This window comes from Patella vulgata, chromosome 5 (genome assembly GCF_932274485.2).
Source record: "Patella vulgata chromosome 5, xgPatVulg1.2, whole genome shotgun sequence".
NCBI lineage: Eukaryota > Metazoa > Mollusca > Gastropoda > Patellidae > Patella > Patella vulgata.
In genome coordinates this window covers 28520001-28544066 of record NC_065883.2, presented here as the reverse complement: position 1 = coordinate 28544066, position 24066 = coordinate 28520001, and the positions used below count along the sequence as shown (strand labels likewise).

At 34.6% G+C, this 24066-nt stretch overlaps 2 protein-coding genes across 4 annotated transcripts; both read left to right on the top strand.

Annotated features, from left to right (window-relative positions):
• Positions 1–785: 785 nt before the first annotated feature.
• Positions 786–4437, top strand: LOC130010454 (dual oxidase maturation factor 1-like). Its single transcript, XM_056100863.1, has 7 exons — positions 786–864; positions 1849–1983; positions 2283–2348; positions 2593–2746; positions 2955–3166; positions 3446–3573; positions 3907–4437. Exons 2-7 carry the CDS (start codon positions 1875–1877, stop codon positions 4435–4437), a joined length of 1200 nt encoding a protein of 399 aa, XP_055956838.1. The 5' UTR covers positions 786–864; positions 1849–1874.
• A 430-nt stretch (positions 4438–4867) lies between these two features.
• On the top strand, positions 4868–22438 carry LOC126822322 (aspartyl aminopeptidase). Of its 3 annotated transcripts, none has more exons than XM_050551136.2 (15): positions 4868–4951; positions 9685–9760; positions 10811–10899; positions 11018–11131; positions 11778–11903; positions 12458–12582; positions 12937–13018; positions 13603–13710; positions 14538–14615; positions 14744–14824; positions 15605–15765; positions 16674–16713; positions 17778–17879; positions 20297–20464; positions 21339–22438. In XM_050551136.2, the coding sequence occupies exons 2-15, from the start codon at positions 9703–9705 to the stop codon at positions 21384–21386; spliced, it is 1380 nt and encodes a 459-aa protein (XP_050407093.1). In that variant the 5' UTR covers positions 4868–4951; positions 9685–9702; the 3' UTR covers positions 21387–22438. The 3 variants fall into 3 exon arrangements, with proteins under 3 accessions (XP_050407093.1, XP_050407090.1, XP_050407095.1); XM_050551133.2 differs by lacking the exon at positions 4868–4951 and adding an exon at positions 6751–6899; XM_050551138.2 differs by lacking the exon at positions 4868–4951 and adding an exon at positions 9567–9585.
• The last annotated feature ends 1628 nt before the right edge of the window (positions 22439–24066 follow it).

Sequence of the window (24066 nt, the reverse complement as noted above, 5' to 3'; positions counted from 1 at the left end):
TTACCTTGACTAAGTTCGATGGTACGAATTTTCTGCTTAGGCTAAGGAGCGATAAGCAGTTTGATTGGTCAAGACTTTGAAACATAACAACTCTGTTTTTAATTGAGGTAGAATGTTTAAACTTGATGTAGATGTTCATTAGGTGAATGTCTTGACTGAGTCCATTTACATTTCGAGCTAAAGCTAGCAGAGCTAATCAATTTCATTGGTTGATGCTTTGGGACAAGATAATCTTGATTCTGATAGAGAGTGATGAAACTTAGTGTATGGTTTGATTGCTCGATACTTTTGAAAAAAATAAATGTGCGATTAATTACTATGTGTCATCTATTTATTTTGGCTTGTTATGAATTAATAGGATCACATTGTGATTTAATTTCATTGATGTAAAGCATCATGTGATGTCACATATATCATTATCTCGCACTTTGAATGCCTATCTCATCCCTTCATCTGATGATAAAGGATAAAGCACACGACCGTGACACTTTTCTCATGAAAAGAGTTTTACAGTTTTTTTATGTTGCTGAGCTGGGGGGGGGGGGTCCCTCGCTCCCCCGGATCCTCCCCTGCAATTGTAATCGGTCACTGTGAAATAAATATACTTTCCGAATGAAAATGCACCTATGTAACATTTATTTATTCCATTTTATTGACTGATTTTTGGTACAGTGGTACGCTTACTGTCTAAAGAACAACCTGTGGTGTACTCTTATTTATTCAGCAAGTTCACATAGCTAACAATATTGCATGTTTATTAAAAGCAAAATATAATGCACGTAAACGAATATTCCTCTTTTTTTTAGAAATGGGGTACAGTAGTTCGTTCATTCTACGGCGTAGCTGTTGGCTCCATTATTTTGGGTAAGTCAACCACTAAATCTCTTAAAAATCCCGCTTTCGTCATATTTTCAGACCAACGGATGGATTTTTCTGTTCACATCATATTGCCGATAAATTAGAATGGTTATGGGTTGATGAGCCATTAGGCAGGAGATAATATAGTCAAAACTAACTCAAAAATACTTTCGTACGGGCGCTAACATTACTATAAACCCTGTCTCATTTTCTAAAACATGGCATTTCGTTTAATAATGTATCGCTTGGATAACTGGTAGGCAAGAGCATCCCGAAGTCTACAATTTCATTAGATTACATTTTACACTTATAAACTCTTCAAAAAAAGTAGGGGATATTGAAATGCAAATACCTATGCAGGTTGCGATATGATAAATAGTCATGGAAATTTGACATGCTTTGGGAGTATGTTCACAGATGAAGAACTTATCGCCCCAACAGAACCACTGAGCTGCACATGCGACACGCAATAGCGCCATACACGTGGGAGGGGTTCATTATCAAACTTGACACTTCAAGGAAGGGTTGGTGAAAACTGCTGCGTGCTGGTTTATCTATCCATGCTTGCTTTCCTATCGGTTCTTGCATAATATTTACTGTTTAGCGTATCTTTGCTTAAGTGTTTTACGTTTAATTTGATCGGGGGACGTGTTCGTCGACGTTAACGTCAACCGACAACACTGCAAGAATTGGCCGTGTCACTGCAAGAGGAATGGGTCAGATTGCCCCAAATCGTGATTGGACGGTTGATTAGGAGCATGCAACGACGAATTGCTGAATGTCTGAGGATTGGTGGAGCAATTACTCATGTGTAGACAATAATAAAAACAGCAGTGCATTTCCGCAGTTTTGTATTATTTCTGAATATCCCCTACTCTTTTTTAAGAGTATATATCAGTATCTGTGTATCTGGTCATTGTATTTTACGTATCTTTTTATGTCCATTCTTTATATTTTAGTATCTGCATATGGGTATTGTTTATATTTCAGTATCTTTATATGGACATTGCTGGTTGATGGGAAAGGAGAACATATCCAGTACATACGTTTATCGATCACCTGATATGTTTACAGGAGAAGTGGGAATACAAGTCGGTCTTCGTGGCGCTAACGTTACTTTAAGGGGTAAGAAAATCCTATATACAGACGATAAAAAAACTCAACTGCTTACGGTGTCTTATCAAAATTTTATAAACATTTCATTCATTTTTTTTTATTACTATTATTTAAATGATTCTCGTGATTATCAGAATAAATGGGATGAATATTTGTCTATTTTATTCAGATTGGCAATGCCCGAAAGTTACTCGCAAAGGCAGGAAAGCTGCCACCTGAAACTGCTAACCAATATGAAATTGTTATTCGTTCATTGTGTTTTGCTTTCCGTTTGTGTTTCTCTTTTACTCATATAAATGATTTTATAGGATATTTTGGTGAACCTGGGAGAAGAGGTGAAGTTATTTATTCCGAAGCTTTACCATGGCCAGATTGTGAGTAAAGAGTTCCTATCAATAAAAATTACCATTTAACTTTTAAGCTATATACACCCATAGTAAAATATGTCGCCATTATATGGTACCACTTACACTATGGCATCGTCCTATTTCAAATAACAAAAATGTTGTCCAAGGCAGTTGCCAGAAGTCTCATGAAATAATAGAATATAAAATAATATTATCTTGTTGTTGTTCTCTTGTACACATGTCTAATTATTCTTTGATTTTATTTTTTTAGTCGGTCACGAAGAAGAGCATCTGTCTGTCTATTTATTACGAGGATTGCCTGATCCCATCTTGCGTGTAACTGAATATTTATGTACTGATTCTGGTGGTCTACGTTGGGGACGCTCCTTTCATTTGGCAGGGAATTTAGCAAGTGCATTGTTATGGTAAATACATACCAATTCATGCCTATTGATTTAAATTTGTGTATTACAGTGCTGTTTGGAATTTGTAATGCCACAATACTGTTTCACCTATTAATGTATAGAAACGTTAGAATTGTGTTTAAAAAGAAATTCAAATACAAAGGCTAAGGATAATATATCTTTAAATGTTATTTGTCCTTTGATTAATTATTATTTTTATTTTTTGCAGGACATCGTTTGCTTTCTGGTTGATAACCAATTTACTGCTGTTTACTGTTATAGTTTACGGTGCCTACATGATGGTTCTTACGGGTACTACAATGTTTTTGGCCAGTATCGTGTATCATGTGTTAATGCCGACCCAATCACTGGCTATTACTTTTGATGACGTCTTATTAAAGACACATTATGGCTGGTGTTTTTGGTTGACTCTTATAACAGGTAAATAAATTTGTGATGGATGTGCAGTGCACATAGCCAAAATTTTATATTTACTCGTCTTTAGACAACATCATTTGCTTAATTAAGTTCGATGTTTCAGTTTGGACATTTACCATGGGTATTATGGAGATTCTTCATTAGCCCAGGTTAGGAGCAGAACAGTAGGACGTTAAACTCCATTTCATTTCATTTCACATTATTTTGAAAGCTGGGTTATACGACACCCTTTCGTTTCAAGCCAAACTACATTTTCTATTCACGTTTTGTTTTCTTTTATAGGTGTGACAACTATTGTATTTGGAGTCATTCTACTTTTATTAGAACATTTTATACCCAAAAGAATCTCTGAGTTTTTCCGAGTTGAAACAAGTATAGGAGAAGATGAAAGATATGACACGTTAATTAATGTAAGTAACTAATGGATCTACATCACACCATGTCGAAATAAAAATAAATTATCTCTATTAGCCTTTAATATTATATTTTTTTAAGTATCTTACTATTTGTAGCTCTGATTTATTGAAAATTCCGAAATCCGTTACTAAGCAAAGCAAAGTATTTAGTAGAAGCGAACGTTAGATATCATACGCACACGTTTGCCATCGCTTCTTGACTTGATTAAATTTTTAGACTACCACAACATTAGGACATTAGCCAGTGGCCAGTGGTGTAAACTTTTATTTGTGTTAGTTGAATAAAGTAAACAATTTTTTAAAAATTATTTCTTTTTTATTTTCTAGGATACCAGTAGACGATCTAGTGTTTTTTCTGTTATGGACAAACGTGGCAGTATTTTCCAGGGACCGAATGTTAGGAAACAAAGCATTTTTTCTGAACCCGACAGTAGAAGATCTAGTATCGGTACGAACGGTTGGTTTGCTCAGAATCGAGCGTTTGTGAATGATCATGGTCGGTCTCAGTCACAACCAGCTTTATACCCTTACGACGTGGACATAATTGTCGAAGAGGAAGAAAATGTTTCATCAGATGAAAATCAAGTAACCGAAAGTGATGTTCGTATTGAAGTCGAGCCAGATTTGTCAACGACGTCATCAGTGGGGATTACGATGACGACAGCCGATTCTGAGAACCGCGTAAATGATTTAAATGAAAAACACATGTCTGCGAACAGTAATAAAACCCAGTTAGGGGTCACTACCATAAACATTAAAGCTGGTAGGTCAAGAAAGAACTCATCAGATTCTGGGCATGGGTGTTCGGAGAATTGTTGCTCTTCCGCGGTTTCAGATTCTCAAAGTATAACTTCTTAGGTTTTCTGTTTAAAATGTTGTGTTTCCATATGTCGAGCACCACGTGTGTTCTAAATTATTAATGCATAATGGTCATTAATCAGACATTTTTATGTGATCATGAATAATTTTAGTTGTGATTTGGCTGTATTATGTGTCAATTTTCTTGTGCTTTCATATACGTGATAACTTAATATGACAAATATTAATGGAGACAATTTTCGGATAGAGTGTATCTGTTAAAAAAATATTCGAATTGGAAACGGATAGACATTTCGGAAGTAATTTCAGTCGATTTTTATGTAGATCAGGTTATTGATATGAACCACTAACTGGGTCTAACCACTTGTTAACATTCTTCTTGATGGTCTGGTTCTTGCTCTGTTTGGCATGTTTGTTCTATGGACATCAGCTGTGTATCGATTGACAGACCTCTAGAGAATCTGCAAGCATAAAATGCCATTTTCGAACAATCAGGGGCCATAATCCAGGAAGTTTAGTTCGGGTATCCGCGATTATCAAAAGGATCCATGATGTTAGTGTGTTATGGTGATATATTCACACATTTTTTTTTAAATCAGATAAAAATTGTGACCTCTACAAGGACCACAAGCTAAAAACGCGATTTTTCGTACAATCAAGGGCCATAATTCAGGAAGTTACTATCTGATATGCCGAATATCGAAAGGAACCAAGATCTTTGGGTTATTAACTTACATTTAAGTTTCATCAAAATCAAAAGAAAATTGTGACCTCTAGAGGGTCCACAACATTTTGTCTGTCAGTTTTGGTCCGATATTTACGAAGTTTGAACTCAACTATCCGTAGGGTGTAATTGTGATATATTCCAACGTGTTTTTAAATCGGATAAAAATTATGACCTCAATACGGTCGACAATCTAAAAACACGATTTTTCGTACATAATCACATGTTCCCCCAGTTGTAAACATTGGACCCCCCCCCCCCTCCATCCCATACCTCGAAAACGCCCCCTCAAACACCTGATCACCACCCAGATTCCGGAATCTATGCCAAAAAACTGGTCTAGAACAACTTGATCTTATAAATACACAGCTCGGGTGGCGATCCCACCCCCATCCCACGCCCCTTCGGCGACCGGATTATACGAAGATTATTCCCAGACAGTTGGAATTTTGCCTCGCTCGAAACATATGCCACGCATAAAGCAGAGTGACTAGAGTGGAACTAGAAACTGTTTATTACACTGATTTTAAATGTTTTAAATGTTTATCCATCAGTAAATTTAAACGAATTTCGATTCGCGAAAACTTGGATGACAAGATAAAAGGTCACGGAATTTCTGTCACTTTATTTTGCCGACTAGAAGGCAAAATTTTATTTTTTATTTTTTTCACTGTACCCTTCTGGACTAAAAATCTAATTAGGGTTAGGGCTAATAGTATTCCTGTTAGGGAGCCACGGTGGCTAGGTGGTTAAGACGCTGGATCGCTAGCCTGGAGGTCGGGTGTTCGATCCCTGCATTGGCCGAGAAAGTTCAGCTGTCCAGTCCCTCCGATGATACGAAAAACCGAGGTCCCGTGTATACATTGGAATGCACGTAAAAGATCCCTTGGCAGTTGGAATTCGATATAAGAGTAGGCGATAGTGCCGCTGCCGGGGCAGCGCAATTTCCCTCATAGCACACTGTATGGCGTATGTCCGTCTTCATTAGCCCAGCATATATAGGAGCAGAACAGTAGGACGTTAAACCCATTTCATTTCAGTATTCATATTAATATCCTGAGCACCAACGATAAGCCCAACCCCTTTTCCGTATAATTAGGGCCACGATATAGCATCAATATAGCCTTTTCTCACTGGTCGCATTTGCCCATTGACTTCAATGTTAAATGGCTGTAACATCACAGGCTGTAACTTTTTGCTCAACATTCCGTCGGTTCCAATCTTTATAGGCACAATGGGGACCACATTTGACAATATCCTCATCATAACTTTGTAGGGGGTTGACCGTTTAGATTTTTTGCTACGGGGATTTGATGTTGACTGGGGTGAAAATCTCACTTCCGACACAATGATTATTCTTGATTCTTGATTGCTCTGCAGAAAGACACTAACTTTACACCCACTATCCCTCCGCTGTAATATCATCAGAATTACCCAAAACTGCTATGAAATTGCAAATTTGATCCCTTTTCTCCAATTCTAGACCAAAAAGTCAACCCAAAAATGCAGGAAGAGGGGAGAAAAAGATTAAGGAAAAAGTTGTCTATTTTCATGAAATATGGGGAAATAATTACTAGTCTGAGACCTACTCTCTCAAACAGAGTTGTCTTCTCTTGCAGTTCGCACTGAATAGCGAGATTGTGTGGAGAATGGTCTATCTGTCCAGTTAGAGTTTATCGCAGCTAACTTGAAATCGTGAACACAAGAAAAGACAACTTGTGTCTGCATTTTCTTGATTATTATAGAACTGACGTTTTGATCAAAAGCGCCTGTAAAGGTGAGTATTTGGAGGACTGGCTATCAAAAAATAATTATTTAAGAAATGTAGATGGTTGTCAATCAACACTACTAGTTACTAATAGTAATTTAAATTAGTATACAAATACAAAATACGCCCACACATGTTGTTGAATAAACGGGGTTTAAGGTCCTACTGCGTTCTGCTCCGACTAGGCTAATGAAGAGGGTCATAAGCCAAATACAGTGTGCTATAATAAGGGAAAATTTGCCCAGACCGCATCGTTAGGCCTATAGGGTCAGTATATCAAATTCCAACTGCCATGGGATCTTTTACATGTAGGCCAACACAGTACCACATTTATTCATCCCATCTGAACGACTAGACAACTGTCCTTGTTAGGTCCTCCATCCAGCACCATCGTGATGAACATTCTTAGCCTAGATACACCGGGAGCAAACCTGCGACCTCCAGGCTAGCGAGCCAGCGTCTTTGCACTTACAATAGCCACTGTGGCTCCCTGTTGGTTGATAATTGGAGAGTCCTCAAAAGTGCATTCTCCTGACAGCTTTTTAATTTAAGGCCCTATTGAGACAAAAGAAATTGGATGAAAATATAAAATTATGATAGAAATAATTTTTAACGATGGAAATCATGAAGTGAAAGATCAGTAAGAAACCATATTATTATGTATTGGAGTAGCATATTATGTCAAGGTCTATAAGGGTAAAGGTTAGGTTCAACTTTTGGGTTAGGATACCTAGCAAATATTAAAAACGAGTCCGGTAGACAACACTTCTGTGTGTCAGCTGTGGCAAAAAATGATTCCTTTTGGTGAACAAAGAAGAATCACAGTGAAAAATAGTAAGGATTCCAAAATAGCATTAGAACAGAGGTGGGGAAAAGCGGTATTTTAATATTATAGCTATAAAGGGATGGATTGGAACCGTCGGCGAACATCGTCCGATCAAAGACAGTCTTAAATGTATGACATAATGCCGCTGTTCAGGAAAATTTGTATGCCCGTCTGCATTATCCCAGTTAAAGCAGACAAGTAGGACATTGTCTAGGGACTCCAAAAAGAAACCAGTAATATAGTATGTGGCCCTATCATGTCAAACTGTCTTTGTCACAGTCTTCTATTTAAAAGGGTACACTGTGTCATTTATAATGACTTTTCCAAGACTAACTTGCAACAATTATTTTAAATTGAGTGATGTGACACTACCTGGTGTGGATATGTGCATGTACATGCAATGATAATTTCTACAACAAAACTACAGTAACTATCTCATTTAAACGTAAACCTCTGATGTCTACGCCGGTTATTATCCCCCAACTGCCTACTTGGGAAAATGTGCTGGTCTAATTTATATAAAAAGTTTAGATACATGAACATTTAGAGCAGATTAATACCATATATCAATCTGATTAAAAACACAGATCCTATTTCGTTTCGTTTTTTATAGTTCAAAAATTTGTTTTACTTGTCTTTAACAACACTAGGATCTGAAAGAGTTGTTATATTACCAGCGTTTTGGTTGAAGTGAGGGATAAACCAATGAAGCGGTCTGTTTAATACGGCGACTTCTTGGCGTGCCATGCACGGAACGGAACTGTGGGTAAACCACTAGAAACGTCAACGCTGATTGATTAATCAATGTCTGACGTCAGAAGGTCAAAAGCCGCTCGTACGACCCCTGACAAGACCTTCGAGTACAACTTGTCAGATCTTCATGTAGTGTTGGCCATCAAAAGTATACAGAAAACGAAACGAAATATAGATCTGTATTTTAAACAGATTGATTGACCACACATGTATATGTATGTAAGTGGTTTAATTTGGTCACCCAGTTAAGTCAACCTTCTTTTTATTACATTGTGCTAATTTACCATACTGCCTCAGACCTTTGACCCGATGTCTATACAATAAGGTGACAGTGAGTGTCTCATTCTAAGAAAGTGGTAGAATCATGTAAAAGCACACAAATTTCTTAACGCCAAGCGACAGACATGGAAGTTATGATGTTAAAACTTGTTAATAACTGATGTCTGAAGTCCATTTTATATTAATTAATAATAATTAGAATATATTTGTAATGAAAAATAGAGGGCATGGAAATGGGCAAGTTTTGCTACTAAAACTCTTCTAAATTTAAACAAGGAGGTCCTAATCTTGAGTATGGCAATATTTCATGTCATTCTTTATAGATACAATGTACAAGTAGAAGGTAATATTTATTAATACTTGTGTGTCCAGAATTTGCTTGGGGACTTGTAAATGATCAAATCAACTGTTAGGCCTTTTATTACCAGTGAAATAAAATTGTGCAAAATAGCAACAATCAATAAAAAGGCTATATTGCATACAATGCATACAGAATTTTGTTACAATCCCCTGTGGTAGCTTTTCTATTACCATGTAAAATAATAGCTATGACTAATCATATTGTCATACAAGTTCAAGCCCTTTATTTAATGTTACCTATTCACAAAAACTGAATTTCTATAAAGTATACTTTATATTATTTGTTTAGTAATTGTTATAATACTATTTTTAGGCATATACGCATAATGGACTTTTTGTATACGATTTGAAAAAACAACTTCAAAATATTCCCCAGTAATTGTAAATTTTTTGAAATATATTCCCCAGGAAAATTCTATCCCTTTTTCTTGATATAATATCCTGGTTAGCTTGTGGGTATAGGCTATACATCTACCGGTAATTAGGTCTAAGGCAGTTGGTGTTTTTGCACCTCTGAATGGCTGTAAATTAAACTTCTTTTTTGGATAATTTTCGGTTTTTTTTTTCATACTTCAGGAAAAGTCTGAGACGATTATGGCTGCAGCTAAACAATTTGTTAACTTTATCAATAAGACACCATCACCTTTTCATGGTAGGTATTGTCTGATCTATATTAAATTGATATGCATTATTTAGATTAGTAAAATGAATAATCCCATTGAATTTCAGCAATTTCTGTAAAAAAAAACTACTGCTCGATGGCGCATGCCTTGTTTAGATTTACGTAAACTGGTCTGGGCAGAATATTTTACTCATTTTATATACCCACTTAAACTAAATAGAAAATATTTTTTATACTAAAATATGTCTAGGATTTAATTTGCAGAAGGAAAAAAGTTAAAGATACATTATGGAGATTCGATAACGAGTTGGCATTTCTCACTATAATAGTTAAAAACTAGATAATGTAAAGACAATTTGCTGAAAATTTCATTTACATTGATCCACTATGAACCGAGAACAAAACGATTGAAATTTCCACCTAACCTCGATCATCATTACTAAAGTCAGTACGATAAACATCATAGTCTTGATTATCCATTTAATCGTTAAATCGTGAAGGAAAGTTATGCAGTAAATCGTCTCATAATCCACTAAAGATCGCAGGTTAGCGATGGCACTAGAGTTGATTATGGTCTGGATAGGTTAATTAATGTCTAATTAATAATTTAGATAATAATAAAGAAAGACCTGCAATAGACAGATTTAGTGAGGTACAGTGTAATTAACCCACACAGATGTCAGCCCTTTCAGTGATTGTAGCATCCTAACAAATATTCACGGCTGATCAGGGTGGTACTTGGCATGACAGAAACTAGCATTTATCTAGTTCCTATCTTGAACTGATTAACAGACTTACATTGTTCCTACTTTCACAGAAACATTCTGAATTTAGGATCAACTAAGATTAAGATACTAATTCTAATCCATCTCCTAGTAACACAATGATTCTGTTAGTTTTCTAAAACAAATTGCAGAAGGAATATTAATAATCATCCCCGGAACCTACATGGTAAATGTTTCTACATAAAATTTCCTTATTTGGCACCATATGTCCTGAAAGCTACATGGATTAAGCTGATTCTTGTGTTGAAAGTATAAAATCATAATGTAGCTGTTATTTGAATTGTGTATTATTCAGCTGTTGATGAAATCAAGAAAAGGCTATTGACAGCAGGCTTTACAGAATTGAGAGAAACAGATCATTGGAACATACAACCATTAAGCAAGGTTAGAGCTAGAAAAACAAACTATAATCTCTTTGTCATGCTAATCCATAATAAATATGATTTTACTGATTAAAAACTGTACTTTTATTTTTATTAACTTCTCTTTATTTTGTTTTCAGTATTTTGTAACGAGAAATGAATCGACTATAATTGCGTTTGCTGTTGGTGGTCGTTATGAACCAGGAAATGGTTTTACAATTGTTGGAGCCCATACGGACAGTCCATGTTTAAAGGTAGATAAGAGTAACATTATTAGCCCAAATTTATCATACCTATCAGACAAAATACAAAATTATAGAACTAAAGGATCCTCCCTCTGAACAGAAGGCTTAACAGAAATATTTGTTAACCCTGAACTTGAGCCCATTCAAAATACTGTATGAAAACTATTCAGTACAGTTGATTTACTATTATGTGCTACAGGAAAGCTTAAAGGGACAATAACACTCTTGCTGGCTTGACAGCTCCAGAAAATAAAAAATAGCCTTATTCTAAGTACTAGATGTGTTAGTGTCCTACATGTTGTGTAAATTATCCATTAAATCCTATTTTACTTGTCCAGAGGGTTCAAAAATATTTTAAAATCCAAGTAACATATGAAAAGCTTTACGTCAGGCTTTTCAAATCTTTTAGTTGAATTTTTCTAATTTTTTAAATTAGGTGTGTTAAGATGAAATTTGTATCATCAATTAATTGGAATATTGTAAAATAGTAGAATTTGTTGACCAGAATAAAGATTGGGACATATTATTCCGTTACAACAAGAGTGGTATTGAGCCTTTAATGGCTAGTACTATTTATTTAACTGTTTAACTGAGCATAGTTGAAAATAAAAAAAAGCTCTAAATCTGTATGCATGTTTGATTTATATGCTTGAAGGTGAAGCCAGTATCTGGTAAAATAAAGAGTGGTTATTGTATGGTTGGTGTTGAATGTTATGGGGATAGCATATGGAATACCTGGTTTGATCGAGATTTAACAGTTGGAGGTCGGGTCATGGTTCAGGTAACTATTCAAATATATTAAACTATTCAAAGAGGAGCAGGCCTTTCTGTTGGAAGCAAGCGTTGTTTGTGCCCATGTATTCCATCATGGGTAAAACATGTATGCCATTGACTGCAATTTAATCGTTTTCGTATAAGTGTCATTCTAAATTTAATGGAAGCATATTTATCTATCTTGTAGAATCATGGAGGTCCTTTCCAGTGTTTGTAAATTTCAATGTAAAAATAAAATTAGATTTAGAGTATCTGTTCCCTTTATGTGTGTCTTATGTCATGTTGTTACACAGAGATCCTGCTTTGATTGATGAATAACCGGGCCCATTATAGTTGAAAAAGTTTGAAAATAAATCTTTATAATGAGTATATATCTCATTTCAAGTCTCAAGACCTTGTACTGATGGCAATACCAAAACCCCTAAAGCAAAATTGGCTTTGGTTATTGTGCCTATTGCTTGGTTTTCAAACTGTAATACACACCTGTTTTGGGGGCTTGAGGGCCCACAGGGTGGCAGTTTATACAGTTGATGTATTGATCTCTATTTCTTCTTTCTGTAGAATAAAGGTAAGATAGAACATCGTTTAGTACATGTTCAGCGACCGATATTACGAATACCACATCTGGCTATACATCTACAGAAAGATATGAATGATAGTTTTGGTCCAAATAAAGAAAATCATGTGTAAGTTAGTTAAACTAATGCTGGTAGGTTTTATTATTCAGTTCCTATAGAATCGTGCTTTTTATCGAGATACCAAATACTAATTCTTTTTTATACACCCACATTTTTTATACGCCCACATTGAAATGTGGTTGTATATTGTCAGAACTTCAGCTCTTCATCTAATGTTACATAATGCCCCTTTAAGAAAATCTAATCAAATGTCAGTTGTAGATAATTTTGTGGCTTGGATTCAATTGAATTAAAAAGAGGTCCATCAAAAGATTTTAGCAAAGATTAAAGGTGAATCTGACTTGTTTAGATCATAACCTGTATATATTGTCTGCTGCATCATCATATTATTGTTTCTTTTAGATGTCCTATATTAGCTACATGTTTACAGACAGAATTGCAAGGGTTTCCCTGTCCAAAGGAAGCACCTCCTGGTGCACTTCAGGTTAGGTTTAATTAACTGGTTTTACACACCCACAAGGAAATGTGGTCATATTGTTGTCGCCCCTGTCTGTACATCCACCGTCCACAATTTCTTGTGAACACTCTAGAGACTGCATTTATTACCTGATAGTTTTTAAATTTAAAGATGTTGTTTACATTATTGAGATGAAGAAACCTATTTAATTTCTGTTAATTTTGTCTTGAGTAATGGCCCTTGTTTCACTTTGTACAACCTTGTGAATCATCAAATAACAAAGGTCGTATAAAATCTATGTACATAATATGAATTAGTAAAACAGAAAAGCTTATCATATTTCAGCAATTTCTGTTAATTACTTCTAGAGTTATGTCCCTTGTTTCACGGGAAGGGGGGGGGGGGGGCGAATGGTTAGCCCGTACGCACTGTATCATAAGGTCTGTCATTGAGTCAACTGGCAAGGTTTTGATTCCCTGGTTGTACGTGACAAGGAGTAGGGTCGCCTGTCGTAAATAATGTACAATTGGCAAGTTGCCCGTACGATTATTTGAAATAATGGTACTGTATTAAAATCTGTATTTTAAAAGCATTTAATTTTCTTATAACAGTTTGAGAAACATGTACCTAGTTTAGTCAGTTTATTGTGTACTGAACTAGGAATAGAGAAAGAGCAGATGTTGGATTTTGAATTGTGTTTGGCTGATACTCAACCTGCAGTACGTATAATTAATATAAACTATATAATATACCACTATATTTAATACGCAACCTTCATTAAGTATTATTAATATAAACTATATAATATACCACTAGATCTGATACGCAACCTGCAGTAAGTATAATTAATATAAACTATATAATATAACACTAGATCTGATACACAAACTGCAGTAAGTATTATTAATATAAACTATATAATATACCACTAGATCTGATACGCAACCTGCAGTAAGTATAATTAATATAAACTATATAATATAACACTAGATCTGATACACAAACTGTGGTAAGTATTATTAATATAAACTATATAATATACCACTAAATCTGATACACAACCTGCAGTAAGTTTAATTAATACAGACCATATGATATACCTCTAAATCTGATACACAACCTACAATAAGTATAATTAATATAAAACTACAAGTATTGTAATATGGTCGTGGACACTCTACAGACATTTATTAGCTAATAATTTTAAAATTTATGTATGTTGTTTACATTAGGGAGATGAAGAAGTCTATTCACCCTTGCTTAACTTTATTGAACCTTGTGAACACTCTAAAGACTAAAATGATCATCGAATCTGCATGAAATTGATATGCATCTTTTAGATTAGTGAAATGAAGAATCCTATTTAATTTCAGCTATTTCCGTATATTACTTCTAGATTTATGGCCCTTGTTTCACTTTGTTGAACCTTGTGAATGCTCTAATGTTATAATTCGATCTGTATGATATTATATATGCACCCATTACCTACAAAAGAATAGATGAGGTGGTTTAATATTGTTGTATATTTTTATTTATATATTTATAGGCTATTGGAGGTATATTTGAAGAATTTATCTTTGCACCCAGATTAGATAACCTACTTAATGCTTACACTGCTGCTGAGGTGAGTTGAACTGATCAAGGCTAATTTTCGCACCATAAAGTTCATTTCTGTCCATTTTCAATTGCATTTTAGAACTACTTGTCCAGAAAATCTATGGAATAGTTGATTGTATGGAAATTTCATTTCAGGGACTTATTGAATCCTGTGAAGATCAATCACTTCAAGGTGATACTAATGTTCGACTCATCTGTCTGTTTGATAATGAAGAGGTAAACAAAATTCCACATATTATAACCACTAAAACTGACCGATCTGTACTGCATGTAAAAGATCCTCTTTTTTGTCTCCCATCTTTCGAAGAAAGCATGGGACTATTAAAATGGGTTTGTCTGTCTGTCCGTCCATCCATCTGTCCGTCACACTTTTTGGGACACAATAACTCTCCTTCTAATTTAGATAGAATGTTCAAACATGTAGGTGTTTATTAGGGCAATGCTGTGATGGAGTTCAAAGATGATCATTTTCTGCAATTTGATTGGTTGATGCTTTGGGACACGTTAACCTTAGTTCCAATTAAGTGAGAATGATGAAACTTGGTGTATAGTTTCATTACATCAATACCTTGACTAAGTTCGATAATGAGCGTTTTCTGCTCAGCGTAAGCAGAGCGATAAGCAATTTGATTGGCCGAGACTTTGGAACACGATAACTCTCCTTCAAAATGAGCTAGAATGTTCAAACTTGGTGTAGGCATTCATTAGGCGAATGCCTTGATGAAGTTCGAAGATAAACATTGTCTGCTTACGGTAAGCAGCGATAAGCAATCTGATTGGTTGATGCTTTGGGACAAGATAAATTTGATTCTATCTGATAGAAAGTGATGTTGAAACTTAGTGTATAGTTGATTATCAGTTTGATTGCTTGATACTTTTGAAAAAAAAAAATGTGCGATTAATTAATTATTAATATGTGTCATCTATTTATTTTGGGGTTTTGGCAGGGGACATCAGCCTCACAGTTGGCTTGTTAATTTTGATTTTGTGTTTAAGGCTGGATCAGAGAGCGCTCAAGGAGCAGCATCAACCCTTCAAGAACTTGTATTAAGAAGGATCAGTGCTGAATCTAAAAACCCTACAGCTTTTGAAGAATCCATCCCTAAATCTTATATGTTATCTGCTGACCAGGCTCATGCTATACATCCTAACTACTCGTAAGTTAGATTTTGGGCATGTGTGCGAGATGTTGATGAGCGAGTCATCTTGTTTATTCTGATTTTTGCACTACATTGTAATCGGACCCACTTTCTATCATCCCAGTGTTGTACCAGGAAGTGTTCTATTTATATCAGATAATCTTGTTGCAAATGGTTATGTATAGAGAATCTCCTACCAGTCTTTTTTGATATCAATAAATATCAACACAAGTTGATAAAGTAACAAGTGTTGATATTTTTTGATATCAAAAAAGACGAGTAGGAGATTTTATTTATCACCCAATCCCTTCTTACATGCACAAATAGATAAATATAATTCTTTGCTGTAGATTTCACTTTTACTGAACATTACGGCGTAGTGATACACCATTTTTTGACAGCAATTAAACCTTTGCAAAGTCCTTTATATTGACCCAGTGTTTCCATCAAGGTCAATTGAATAACAATAGTTCATTTTTAATAAAAAAAAAAAGTTACTTTTAATAAGAAATGAACTGTTCTTTGAAAAAGTAGTTCCTTTTCAACTGACCAATCAAATTCATGTAAAGCGGTAGATTATGAAATATATCACACAAGCGATATCTACTGTAGAATGTATTATTGGGTGATAAAACCCAATAACCACTCAGAATCATTCCCATATAAGATTTCTAATAATCCAATAAATTTGCAGTTCTATTTGATTGCTCAATTAGTTTACATGATCTGAACGCTAACTTAATACAAATATTTGAGATGTTAATGTATATATATTATAAACAACATCTGGTTGAGCTTTTCTATTGTAATAGATCAATTAAATACATAAACTGACTATGATTTATTATTACAACATCAGTAAGATATGTATTTTACTTAATAGTGTACAATTTAAATCTTGTTTTAATCTTCTAATCTTTTTTTAGTGAAAAGCATGAATCAAATCATCAACCAGGTTTTCATAAGGTAAACTACAGCCATTTAAAGTTTATACAGTAAACTTTGCATAAGTCGGATCTAAGTGGACTGATCAATATTATTATTATTATCCGAGTTAAGCAAAGATCCGAGAAAGTCGAAGACCAAAATTCAATCTTAGCTTTTCAAGCTAACATTTCAAGCTTTTGTTCATAGGTGCGAGTTGATAACTTCCGTTTTGGTACGAGTAGATAACTTCCGTTTTGTCACCATCTTTGAAAAATGTCCTAAATTTTCCCGGAAAGTATCTCATACAGCAAACAGCGAGTTTCAAATTTTTCGGGAAAATTCTATTATTTTGTCGTGTCAAATAGTAAATAGGCTGATTTGAGTCAAAATGATAGGGGAAACTATTTTGGGGCTCTGTGCATGGAATAGCTAACTATGTTTCAGACCATCGAGACGAAACTGACTTAGTCAAATTCTGAACATACTGCCAATCCGACTTAGGAGAAGGAAAAAAAGCCGGAATTAGATCAAATGGACCGAACATTTTGATTTGAGTTGAGCAAAGATCTCTCTTAGGAAATCCGACTTACGCCCAGAAATTTAATAAAAAAAAACCTGCAGGATCAAAGGGTCGAAACGATTTTATCCGAGTTGAGCAAAGATCCGACTTATGCCATGTTTACTGTATTTCTTTGTTCTATCTCTTCTGTGCAGTCATCATGCATATACATGTATTACAAATTGAATTAAACTTCCTGTGCTAAATTCCATGTTAAGAAACCGCTAAAAAAGACATGATTACGGCAACAAGTTTAAATAATAATGACACACGTAATACCCTTTTAATTTGTGCCTTTGCATTCCAGGTCCTAAACTTACTCCATTTCATCAGTGCCCTCTTTACAGTGCCATTATTTCGGTACACCCACTGCAACATCTACATGTAATTTCAAGACTGTTTAATTTACACTTACACATTGTTGGAACTTTATTAGATTTTGAGGTTGCTTGTATAAAGTTATCTGTAATAAATTTAGCAGAAAACCACACCCTCATACATGAATTTTTTATCCCTAACTATATTTAATATTTTCTGTTTGTAGGGTATTGTGATCAAATTTAATGCAAATCAGTGTTATGCATCAACAGCAATAACCTCAACTATATTGCGTGAAATTGCTAAGAGAGTTAATGTGCCTTTACAGGTAGGACTGATATTATCAATTAGTGTTTATTGGAACTATTGCTAACACTGATTTACCCTCTGGGTTAAGGATGTCAAATATTTTTTTACTGCACTTGACTAAGGCTGTGCAAAAATATCGATATAATCGATAATCGGTAGAAGTTATTTAGCGATACGATAATCGATATTGAAATTCAAATATCGATTATCGGTATATTTACCTTCTGACGGCAAGTTACGGCCACTTTCACATGACTGAACTTGCCGTAGTCTGGCATGCAGACGAATGAACGAATACACAACGTCAACACAACAACTATTTTCCCCCTCTGCTTTCAAACTGGCACATTTTAAATATATATTATTGTAAAAACACTAAACTTTAAGATTAAATACATTATTTTAATATTTTCGTTGTTTTTGTTGTTATTACTAGTTGAAACTAAAATAGGTCACGCACTTTGTGAACAATGACGATCGCACGTGATATAGTAAAATTAGAATTATCTCCCTTCTTTGCTCTTGATTGATTTGTAGAGAAATTGTCTGCTTTCACGATAAAACTAATTGTATTATTAATGATCAACTCAGCTTTTATTACTAAATCATGTCAGATACAGCCCATACAAAACACGTTTTTGACTTCCCATGAAAATATCTATATCTCTCGTAATTTCTTGGAAGAATTCTACTTTGGTTTTCGTCAAAATTAACCAATCATAAAAATTCTACTTTGAAAGCCGGTAATTATTTTTTTATTGTCCAATCAATAGACGCCTTCTATTATATTTTATTCTATTATTAGTAACACTGTGTGATCGCTAGTAACTTGCAAAGAGAAACCATGTATTGTCTTTGTATTTATCTGAGATATTGGAATAAAAAAAAGGTTCAAATGAATCAAGAACAAAACTTAGAATAATACTCAAGATAATCCTACATTTAGCAACTAATTATTTTACATTAATTGATTTTTTTACGTACAGTATTAGACTAGGATAATAACACTACTGTAACTCGATCAACACAAATAACAGGTCGGTAAAGTTCGGTTTTTCCGGAAGAATGATTGATAATCGATTATTATCGATAATCGCTGACAAATTCTTGCCGATAATCGATATTGAAATTTCATATCGATTCCCAGCCTTACACTTGACAGTAAACAACTGTATCTTCCATATTAATCTCAAAGTATGAATAAAGACCGAATGTTGTTTTATATATTGTTTTATTCTTTAACCTACATTCTTTTGTCTGAGGTTGCACCCTATAGATACGAAAGAACAAGACAAATTTAGCGATGTATATCACAACTCACAACTGTCACTCATGTTTAAATCAGACAATTTTCATAGGAAATATATTTCACAGGTTTCGCTAATAAACGGAATTATCCTTTTTCATCAGGTGTGTTGCCAAATACTGTTAATTGGTATCCAAGGATAATAAGTCAATATGCTTATGTATACATTTATGTCACAGCTTGGGGGTGTGGTCAGCTGATATATACATTGCAAAAAATCACCAACCCTAGCTAGAGAGAGAGAGAGAAATGGGGTTTAACATCCATTCGACACAAACTAGGTCATTTCTGGACTAACATGGTTCAATTTTATTTCCATAATTCACTTGCGCGTAGGGGTCTTTAGCAGTAGGAGGAAACCGGAGGACCCGGAGAAAACCCACGAGGTTGGACAGGTGACCCTACTCCTTGTCACCTACAACCGGGGAATCAAAACCACGCCAGTTGACTCAATGACAGACTTTATGATACAGCGCGCAAGTGCTAACCATTCAGCCATCCACCCCCCCCCCCCCCCACAATCCTAGCTAAATATTACTATTACAGATAATCAGATAAACTTTTTGCATTATTATCATGATAACTACACTTTAATAAATGAAAAATGGCTATGTATTATAAATTAAGATTTAAAGGGACATTAGGTAAAATTAGATAAAGAGCTGACAGTTCTCGCTGTAATAGTTCAAAAATAGATAATGAAAACAAAATTTGCTGAAAATTACAGCCAAACTGCTTCATTCTGAACTGAGATATTAATGATCCATTTTCACGTTGAATTATCCATTACAAAATGTATTGAAATCCACTAAAGATCTCAGGCTAACGATGGCATCGAGAGTTGATCATGGCATTAATCAGTTAACTAATGTCAAATTAATAATTTAGATAACATTTCAGGTCTAAAGAAAAACCTACAATAGGCAGATTTAGCTCATGCATAATGCATGTTCAAGTTTTTCTGATGATTATCAACAGGGTATTTTCCCCTTTCATTTAAAATCGTTTGGAGAAAAGGGAATTTTAATTCATTGACCAGCTTTCAGAAAACCATTAATTTTTTTTATCTGCAAAATGACTTCTGCTTGGTATATATTGTGTTTGTGACCTGCACTTGATTTATATTTCAGGATTTTGTAGTGCGAAATGATTCTCCTTGTGGTTCTACTATTGGTCCAATCATGTCAGCTAAACTTGGGATACCCACCTTAGATATTGGAGCCCCACAACTTAGTATGCATTCTATCAGAGAGATGGGTTGTACTTCATCAGTATCCCAGGCTATTAATTTATACAAGGTATAATTCTGTATTCCGAAATTATTTTAGGTTAGACTTTGAGGTTTTTGATTGAAGGTTGACACTGCTGCATCTTGCCGAGCAACAGTCCAAGCCAGTGTTCTTGGGTTTGTCTATTTTTAAATACATTATGTCCCTTTGTTAACTTCTGTTTAAAGACTTTTGCAAAACATTCAAAATTGACTCTACAGGCTATTCGTCTAAAGTTGATGAAACTTGCAATCTGATTAAAATACAGATCTATATTTCGTTTCGTTTTTTTATACTTTCAATGACCTACACTACATAAAGATCTGACAAATTATAGCAATAGGTCACGTCAGGGGTCAAAAGACCGACTTATGACCCTATGACGTCAGACATTTGATTAACCAATCAGCATTGATGTTACTAGTGGATTACCCACAATTCCGTGAAAAACACGCCTAAAGCTCGCCGTAACAGACCGTTTCATTGGTTTATCCCTGACACCATTCAGAACACGAGTTAAATAACAACTCTTCCAGATCCAAGTTAAGTAGAGACAAGTAAAACGAAATTTTGAACTATAAAAACGAAACGAAATAGGATGTGTGTTTTAACCAGATTGATGAAACTCGGTGAAGGGCTTGTATTTATATTTAACATGTAGTGTAAGTACCAGTAAGAGTGGACTGATAATATAATAATATCACAATAACATTATTAACTGAAAATCAAGGTTTTCAAACCATCATTTCTCAGTTTTAAGTGGATAGAATTGAACATTATTATGATTTAAAATATTGTATTTTGAAAGAGTAAAGTTTTATTTATGCATGTGATTAAAAGATATTCTAGAGCATCAATGGTTAATGATTATTTAATTGTAATACCCTTCTTTCTATTATTTCAGGGATTTTTTCAACTGTACCCAGAAGTATTTTCGTCCCTGAAGTTTTAACTCTTTTAAGAGAACAAAAAAACTTTAGCAACATATTGTGATATGATACACTGGTAGATAATCAAAATGAATAGTATGAATAAAATATCATCATAAAAAAATAGAAGAATTTACTACGATTTTTGATGAAATCCTTGAAATTATATCAGTTAATAAAGAAAATTATTTGTTGATCCATTGATATATGCACATACTTTTGAAAATTTGTTATATTTAGTTGGTTATATTAATAATATGGATGAACCAGGTGCTGTCAAAATTTATTTTTCAATTGTTTGTTGATAACAAAATTTCGATATATTTCTACATTTTGCATACATCCCATTTTTTTCATGATCATACATAATAAAATTAAGGGTGCCAAAAGAATTATAAAGAAACCTCTAGAGATGGCAAAATTTACTCTGTGATGCAGTAATTAATGTAAAATTGATTATGATCATGGCTATTTATTTAAAGTAATGACTTTATAAGATTTGATGTATTATATATTTAGAATTTATTGTTAACTGATTGAAGTACATAATCACATTTGTTTTACAATCAAATGTAGGATACCAGAAATAAATAAGGAATTAATCAATTATAGTGTTTATTTGAAAAAAAATTTTATTGTAAGGTACATAAGTCTGTCACTTTCTTGTGACCACGCTACTTATCAGCATTTTTTTTAAATTCACAGGGTTTGTTCATTGTACATAAAAAGGGTTTGTGTTTCACAATTTTTGGACAGTGGGACATTTTAGTTAGGGTTAAAAGAGGTCAGAATTCAGTCACAAGGCAGCAGGAGGTAGGGTCAATAATAAGCTTCAATTCCCTTTAATCGACATCAGCTACAAATATTTCTTATGTGGCATATGGTATTCTAAATAATATTTATAATTACCACCAAAAAAAAAGAAAGAAAATTAGGCACACCCAAACGTCCCTGAAAAGAATAATTCATGATGTTTAAACAGCCTTTATCAGGTTTATAAAACGGTATTTTATAATCAATGTACATGACAAGGAATACTAGACCTACTATTAAAATTCTAAATAATTCAACCTCATATCGCTCGTTTTTATTTAAATTTATAAAATCTATTTCAAACCATTGGACACCATCATTGGAAACAGTATATGGGCCTATTGTATTGTTACCAGCACTGGCAGATACACTTTAGTACGTGGACACTTAATATCAATACTATCATAATTCGAAAGCTGCATTTGAAGAGTAAATGTCGACGACAGAATTAATGAGTTATTCCTGTACTCGTCTAGAAATGCAAAGCTGGTAATATTGTACTTATATAATCTATTGAATTGGTGTTGATTTTACCCGTTAAGCCAGTTTACCAGCCGCTGTCGACATTAGCGATGTAGTCATAACAAATATCACCCGATAAATTGATCTACAGTATAGCTACCGGTGTCGTGATGTCAGTCGATACTTCATTTCGTTATAAAATAAAATACCATGACACTTTCACAAGTAAAATAGTAAGCTTAATTCCTAATGATGGGAATTGAAATATATAGGGTTCTTTTATGTCAACGAGTGCACGGATGGGTTTCGGTTTTTTCATTCCATCCGAACGACTGCTAGACGCCTTTTTCACTGTTATAACTTGACTTGAATTGATCTCTACATGAAATGAAATGAAATAAAATGGGGTTGAGCGTCCTTTTTATACACCGAGCCGGCGTAATGAAGACTGTCAATGGTTCTTCTGTAGGCCTAAGCCATAATGAGTGCACTGGTGGGCGGTTTTCGGTACCATGCGGAGTACATCCATTCTTTACAAGGCCAACTTGCGAGGGGGAACCAGACTGAAAATTCCGAGAAACTTTCTCGGCCAACACTGGAATCGTAAGGCGTTGTGAAAGCATAAGTATAGCCTAAAAAAATCGAAATGAAGATGGGCGTATGCAATGCATTGTGCGTGTGGTATATTTTGCATGGACGTGAACGCGGGACAACGGTTTTTGGTCCCATTCGAACGACTAGATGCTTAGGAAACTACGCCAGATTCGAGCCACTTTCTCAGCGAACCACCGCCTTACTGAGCCACCGCGGCGTCCGAAAATTATAAAACTAGTCCAAAAGTTTAGACTTGTAATAGATAAACTGTTGGGTTTGTTGAAAAGAGTGTTAAATAAAATAAAAATATGAATCAACAATTCCCGAATGTCATGCATAAGTTAATAGTTAGAACATTGGTTCAGTACTTTGTGCATGCGGATTCCGCATCAGTTACATGTATATTTACAAGAGATAGGCGGGGAACATAGATAGGGTTCAACTTACCATTATCGCTGATTTACTTTCTGTCGGGGACTGGTAGCCTTTGTCACGTTCACTAAAGGGAAAGGGGGTAACTAAGGAATTGAAGGTCACGGAGCGTTGAATATCGATAGGCTTCGACTTTTTCTTGACTCCGTTTGCTCTTGACCCCAATACTTTACATCGAATTTGGAAAATACTCGTTAAAAACTGTAGCCTCTATCACTTTCAGAAGGTTTTAGGGAAGAGGGCGTAACTCCGGAACGGGAGGTCGTGGAAGGCTGAATATCAAAAAAATCAACACGGTTTGCCCTCTCGTGAACCCAAATGCAGTTCACCAAATTTGAAAAAGATCTTTTAAAAATCAGTGGGCTAAAGGTGTCTAACTCTGGAACAAATTAAGGTCGCGGA